The following is an 8,165-nucleotide window of genomic DNA, read 5'->3' as shown; positions in this document are numbered from 1 at the left end:
GAACAGAATATATTGGCTATATTAGCAATAAAAGAAGGATAGGAGATTACTGTTAATCAAATTTTGACAGAATCTATTTGATATTCAATAAACTAGAACTATTTGGTGTTATTGAGATGTTATGCATTATCATTTTTCTTATGAGTACTTTTAAGGCTGATAGTTACTGTTGTGAAAAAAAATAACATTTTTAGAAAGGGTTTTTTGTGGAGATTTAGTATTTTTATAGTTGAAAGCGTGATTCAATTGAAGCTAGACTACCAGGGAAAACCTAGAAGCACTGGACGGCACGCTGCTGAAGAGTCCCACAATAGGACGAAACGGCCGACCAGTGCTTCCAGGTTTTCCCTGGTGGTCTAGCTTCGATTGACTCACGCTTTTAACAATAACATTTGAAGAAATCAATCAATTAGCTTTCTTTCATTATCCTCAAACTTATTAACATAATTCAAACTATTTTATTTCCCTAAGGTCATGACCTTAGTAATATAACAAAATTGCCTTAAACGATATGAAGAAGGAGACATTAACTTCATTCCCCTGTTAAATGATATGAGGAATGTTTATTTATTTATTTTTTTTAATATATATAGAATGAGAGAGGATGACTCATGTTTATCATTTATGTACTTTGTGTTTGTTTACTGTTTTCCATTTCAATGTTATTTTCAATACCATTTGCAGTATTCGACAAAATATTTTAAAAAATACTTTCAGATGAACCATTTCAAGATAAGTTTCGTCAGAAGTTAATGGATGGAAAACTGTACATAATCTATCTATCTATCTGTCTATTATTGTATTGCTGTATGTATGCAGTTATATACTTATCAAACTGATTGGGATTGTTTCCTCAAATAAAACTGGTTGTTCTTATCTCAGCAGAAGTTATCTCAAGTTTACTGAAATAATGTCATTCACAAACTTTTGATATAAACTCTTCAGTGTATTAATCATTAACAGAGACGGTGGTTTTCCAACTTAGTTTGAAACTAAAAAAGGGGGTTTTGTGGAGATTTTATTAATTTCTATATAGTTGAAATCATGAGTCAATTGAAGCTGGAACACCATGGAAAACCTGGAAGCACCTCACGGCCAACTCGTCCTATTGTGAAACTCCTCGACAGTGCGCACACACAATCTCGCCTCGCGAGATTCCAACCCAGGACCTACCAGTCTCATGAGCGAGCGCTTAAGCACTGGACCACTGAGCCGGCATCCAACGGTGTTAATGTCTAGCTTCAACCAATCCACGAAGTTGAGAAACCATTCACCAATTGTCTTCAGTGAGTTGACATCTCCCAACAGACCTAGTTGAACTCCACGGGTTACTGCTTCTCACTAGAACTCCAGGAAACTGTTTACCACTTTTGAACATCTGTACATCAATAAACGAAGTGGAACGTCAGCTTTTTCAAAAAATATATTTTTTGTTATATCCCAGTGAGTAGGAAAATTGTATTTCTGAAGTTTTGTGACTTATTATTAGCACTTCTTCAGAGTAAATAAATAACCGCATTAGTTCGGCTGTCAAGTTCAACCTTGGTATTAATACCTATACTGAATAACTCTAAAATAACACTACGAATTTATTCAACATTGAATTATTGGACAATATGATCATTACGTAGCGGTGAAATGTCCAGCGTAATGAGTCCTGGCGTCTTAAATGAACCAATTTTTCCAGCGATTCCACGACTTCTTCTCAAATACGATACACTAGTTCAATCTAGATTTAAATATTAGTTAAGAGGATTGTATACAAAGTAGAAAATTTGGACAGGTTTAGGTTTATCTCGGAATTAATCAAAATCAAAGACCAACACCCTAGAAATTCGCTCTCAACTAACCTTTCTATATCTTATACAAGAACTCTCGTCTAAATTAGAGCGAATAGTTTCACAGTATTTGAGCGCTGAGTTGATGTAAGACATTAAATAGGAATTCCTTGAAAAAGCTTGGACCAGATTGCCAGGCGAAACGTTGGATTTACTACAAATTCATTCGCTGAGATTTTATAAATATATTATTCCTATTTAATGTCTTTCTATATCTTGTTATCGTGTTTCATTAGTTCCCACATTTCTTAGGACGATAGTCTTTTCTAAATTTCTGAGTGTAAATTTATACATTATTTCCTTCACCAACATTGATTATCTTCTCCTTTCATTATATAGACAGTTGACTGATTCAATCATGTAGTTGACTGACTGACTAACTGATTGGTTAGTTCACTCAGTCATTAGATGTAAATGTGTAAAATACAGAATAGGTCTATTGATATATGTTATTTACACATAGAACTTGATACAAATTTAACGAATCTGATAAATATATGTTCCAAGAGATGAATAAAAATAGCCTTGGTCACATTTATTTTAACAGATCTACCTATCCAACTACTTATACATAACTAATTTTCAAAAACATATAATCTATTACTCACGTTGATTTCAGTGCTCAAGACGATAACAAATCCATGTAAGTTACTTAGACTGTTTATGTCACCTGGTCGGTTAATCCTGTTTTATATTGGGTTATTCAGAAATTGTTGCATGAAACTGAACTGTTAGTTTACTGTGTAATGGTGAACCTCCATATTTACAAACGAATTCGTAAGACTATTAATATCCTCTTGATCAATTAAAAATAGCTATGCTTACAGTTATCAATGTTAAGTCTTGATAAAAACGAACTCATATTGGATTTTTCTGTTGAGCTACAATACTTGTGAATAATCCGCTGATCGCCTTAGCAATCAGCTGTCATGATATTCTTCGGTAATGACCTTCACTTGGTTTTTATGTTTGTCTGTACTGAAATAATTGTTTTTCCCCATTACTGTGCCTTAAATGAGCTGTTATCTTTATGCATCTGTAATTTGGGTCATATTTCAAAACTAAGTTCATTGTATGTAGATAAGAACCAAAGATACAAGTAAGTTGTCAATCGCACAATAATCAAATCACTTCTTAGTTATATTACCTCACGATGTCTGACTGAAAATCAATCTACCTTTGCATCTTAGAGATTAGGAAAAAGTTTAACATGAAACCTTAAGATCCTTCAAGCATTTATTCTGTCATTGATATCCTTATCGATAAGATTTCGGAATAGTTTAATATCAAATGAGAAACATTAAAAAAAATACGAAGAATTTATGTGTATTTATGTATAGTGATATAAGTAAACGTTTACGTGAAGGGATGATGTCTTTTTAGATTTTAGTGCTCACAACGAACTTTATAAAGAAAAAACAATATTGACGGTGATGAATTTATGTCGTATTTATTTTTTTATGTAATCTGTCGACAAATCGCGTTGATACAAGTTAAAATAATAGAAGTCGAATGTGAATCATAGTCAGGATACCTACATTTCGGACATTCTAGTATTGAACGGCAAACAAACAATAGAAGACTCAGGGAATTTAAAAAGCATTAAAGTTCGGTAAAACACCAACCCACGAATAATAAGGGGACTCAATTGTTATAGGCGTGAAAGAGATACAAAAAAATATATAGAAACACTCATAAGCATACACAGATGTATAGAAAGTCCTCAATATTACACTTAAGTAATTGACGGGGGGTGATTAAAATAATATACCTGTCCAAAAGTTAGGATTCACCACAAAGGCGTGTAGTGAAAGACATTGAAACTAGATTACTACTACAAGACATACTTAGACAATATCGGGTACTGTGGAGCGCTAAAATTAAGATTCCATACTCGTTATTACAATAGAGCGGTACAGCAAATTTTTTCTTGATCCAAAATAAAACAAAAAAAGAAACTTTTATTTGTATGAATTTAGATTTCCGTGATGCTGATATTAAATATACCATTCATCAGTCTTTTTCATTATCTGTGCATTCTGAGCAGAGTGATTCGACATTACAATGTAGTCACGTTTCCAGTAAAGCTACATAGTAGATATCTCTTTCAAAGAAAAGTTATACATATTGCACAAGCTAGTGGCTATTTGAACTCACTAGCTTCGAGGATAACGCATCGATATTGGAAGTGAAAGATATTGATTCCAAGTCACAGTGGGAACATCAGTAATGGGATGCAATAACAACCTGCTGACCAATTACGAATAGCCGAACAAATGAATTCCACTGCTCGCCACTAGACAATATTATTAATAAAAAGATCATTTGGTCCCTGAACTTTTGAGATACAAATACAAATGGCCAAGTAATAATGCAGATGAATTTACTGAGTAATTTGATTCCAAGTAGATTTCAGGAATATCAATTGAATAGAAAGACTTGATTTGATAAACAGACATTCATGGATTAGCGATTCGAAAGTGTAAATAGTTGGCAGATTAAAATTGACACCATTCCCAACCTACTTAATGTCATGTGTCTAAATACAAATCAAGTTTTCTGGGTTTCCATGAGAATTATGATGACGGCCACAGATATGATATAATGTATAAACATAATGTTCTCACCAATATTCCAATAATAATAGTAATGATAATAATAATAATAATAAAAGATTAGAGCATACCTGAAAAACAAATAAACAATTCCTCATCATATTATCCATTACAAAAAAATTTCCATTCATAGAACTGAAAACACAATATCAATCAACAGTTACCATTAATCAATATGAATAAACTTCGCATTATAAAAACCGATTACCATTTCATTGATTCAATAAACAACATAAAACTATTCATAATTAAACTTCCAAATATATTCTCTAATATTCATAGAAACATCCAAAATAACATCCATCCATCCGCTCACTCACTCACCCATCCATTTATCCATACATCCATCCATCCGTCCATTCATAAACACACAATAATCAAACACATTCACATTGAATATTTAAAACAATCACCATCTACAATAATTGCTGTATTGATCACAAACAATTCACCGCGCATGTAACATTCAACTCAACATCAACGAACACCACTACTAAGTAGTATCCATAACAAACTCTCCTCCATTAACCAACAAATTTATTCATCAATAATTATTAATTACTTTAATGTTCGCAATAAGCGCTCATCTCATACAAACAATTTCACTCAATTCCAATCCCTTTGTTTAGACTCTAAAAATGGATAAAAATGGATATTATTTGACGATACATGCGTTTCCTGTAATTATAATTTGAAATGATTGTGTACACACGAGTGGGAACAAGTCATGACTCATGATCACATGACACAATTACAAAATAAACAATTATAGAAGGGGTTTTGTGGAGATTTAGTATTTATTATAGTTGAAAGCGTGAGTCAGTTGAAGCTAGACCACCATGGAAAACCTGGAAACACTGGACGGCTGTTTCGTCCTATTATGGGACTCCTCAGCAGTGCGCATCCACGTCTGTTGCGAGATAGGAACTCACTGAAGACAATTGGTGAATGGTTGCTCAACTTCGTGGATCAGTTGAAGTTAGACATTTAACACCGTTGGATGCCAGCTCAGTGGTCTATCGGTTAAGGGCTTCGGCTCGAGACTGGTAGGTCCTGAGTACAAATCTGGCTAGCGAGAGTGGTTTCTTGGATTAAGATGGAATTACAGAAGTCGATATTGTATCAAAGCTGAGTCGGCAAAACACTTTTCAGCTAATATCAGAATTTCCATATGGAAGGCCGTACTCTTACAGCCAATTTATTCTCGGTCGATCCCCGCCCATGTCTTATCGTTCTGTTGTTGAATGGTTATCTTTTTTAAAAAAAATTATAAATTGCAAATTTAATGAGGAGGGGGGCGTGAATTCAAAAAAAAATTATTAATTTGCAATGGAGGGGTTTAGGAAAAAAGGAGGAAAATTGCTTAAAAAGGGTTTTTTGGTTGGTTGGGAAAAGCCCGCAAAAAAAAAAAAGAAATACCCTGAAGTTTTTTTAAAAATCCGGCGGAATCTTTTCTTTAAATGAAAAAAAAAAAAAAAGGGGTTTCGCTGTAAAAATAATCAAAATAAAAAAAAAAAGAAACAAACAATTTTAACCATTTTACGCATTTGTTTAAAACATTTAATTGAACCCCCTCTTTTCAACTAAAAAAAAAATACATGTTTATTCATCATTCAGCATTGAACAGTGGTGGTGGTCAACAAAATGAGAAAATAAGAAGATGAAACATACTCAGAAATTTCAATCACTTATCTAAGACACCATCGTAGGATTTCCCTCATCCTCAGATCAAAACTCCTATGAACATAATCATTCAACCAGTTTACTCAGCAATATCGTCATCATCATCATCATCATTCGATTGATTACTATAACCAACATTGCAAACACTGTTAACAACGATTCGAGAGTAATCACAAATTCGTTGAAAAGAGATACCTTCACTGAATCCTCATGTGTTTTTTTCAGTGATTATCTCGATTCATTTCATGATGGTCGATGATTCGAATTGAATTGGTTGTTGAACAGTCATTTTACTGCATCAATTTGTCAAGTGACTATTCAATGTTTCACTGAGTAAGTATGTTGATTGTTATTGTTTGATTACGTTCTGGGAATGGAATGAAGTATTACGCTCAGGTGACAAGATTTTTATTTTTTTCAATACTGAATCAAATATCATATGACTAGTTTCATGAATACACGGAACATCTCAAATATACAACAGTCATTTATTTTTACACATATTTATTTCAGTTATGTGTAAGCATTCTAAACTCACTGACAACTACTGATTACACTGCACACCCAACTATGAAATAGTTTCAATTACAAAATAACAGTAATTGAGAACGACTGGTTGATTAGTGAGTTGTGAACAATATCATATAGGTCAATTAACTCCTAGTGCTGTTCGAATTCGATCTATCAAGTTTTAATGAGGACATTAATCTCAGTGACTCGACATTACGTCGATTATCTTGAAATGTCAGTCTGTGGTGGTTGAAGGTGGTCGGCCGAAAACCCCGAACATAGGTATGGTGCTATACGATAACATCGTCGTCTATCTGATCTACCAATAAATGAATATATATATTATGGAATTGCTATTTTCTTGGCTATAAAACGATTACTGGTTACTGAATTACATAATTCTTATGTAAATGTAACTCACATATATTTGTACTGAATAACAGATTACTACAATCGATTTCCTAGTGTTGTCAACGGATACACTCAACTCAACTTATTACCTGATGATATGAAGAGAAATAAAAGAAACAGAGTTGACTTCATTGGGAATTGCAAATTTGACAAAATATTGTACACCGACTATGTAAATATTGTTTTACATATTTAACTCAACATTTAACGAAATGCATTTTATACTGAATGTTGACTTTTTATTACAAGTAGTCTACAATTCTAACGCAACATTTTAGTTCCTTTTATGTTCATCAACACAATTTATGATTATACAACAATACTATGAAAAACTAGAACTCCTGGATTTACCTCTCGAATTCAGTCACTAGTGAGCATATGATTATTATTATTATTATAATCAAAAAGAAAAAAAAAATCATCAACTTGTTTGTTTTAGTATTTCATCATTCAAAATTCTAATATATTTTTAGTCATATGAACTTGAAAGAATTATTTAGTTTTTCATATAACTAGTTCGATCTTATCTCGAAAATCGTTTTGATTATTTCCCCTTTTAATCAAAAATTCAACCAATCATAAATTAAAATGAAGGTCATACCTTTTATTTTTAACCAATCATAAACCAGACAATTTATAGATTTTTCTTTTGGCAGTGAGATGAAATACAAAATTTGAATACTCTTGTCACAATAGAATAAATTACCTTTTATCATGTGATATTTAAAATTAAATATATAAAATTTGTCCAAGAATTATGTCTGAGTAGACTAACCAATAAATGAAATAAAGGACTAATATTTGAATGAATTAACTTGAAAAGGTTTTGATGTAAAATGTACACTCTTAACATTGATTAGAGATTTACATCGAATTTTACATATTTATTCATTGAATATTTTGTTAAATAAAATGTAATAATGGTGAATACTTACTTACTTGCTTACTTCATTACTCACTTGCTTACTTATTTAATACCTACCTACCTACTTACTTACTTACTTGCTTACTTACTTACTTGCTTATTTACTTACTTAATTACTCACTTGCTTACTTACTTACCTACTTACCTACCTACTTACTTACTTACTTACTTACTTACATACAT

At 32.1% G+C, this 8,165-nt stretch overlaps 1 protein-coding gene across 1 annotated transcript; it reads left to right on the top strand.

Moving 5' to 3' along the window:
* Window positions 1-4,628: 4,628 nt before the first annotated feature.
* Window positions 4,629-4,916, top strand: Smp_203160 (uncharacterized protein; the record flags this gene model as incomplete). The annotated part of the gene is made up of 1 exon (XM_018798185.1): window positions 4,629-4,916. The coding sequence occupies one exon, from the start codon at window positions 4,629-4,631 to the stop codon at window positions 4,914-4,916; it is 288 nt and encodes a 95-aa protein (XP_018653152.1).
* Window positions 4,917-8,165: the final 3,249 nt, after the last annotated feature.

Source organism: Schistosoma mansoni, chromosome 6 (assembly GCF_000237925.1).
Source record: "Schistosoma mansoni strain Puerto Rico chromosome 6, complete genome".
Lineage (NCBI taxonomy): Eukaryota > Metazoa > Platyhelminthes > Trematoda > Strigeidida > Schistosomatidae > Schistosoma > Schistosoma mansoni.
Note: the sequence above shows the minus strand (reverse complement) of the source record. Positions and strands in the feature narration are given on the sequence as shown.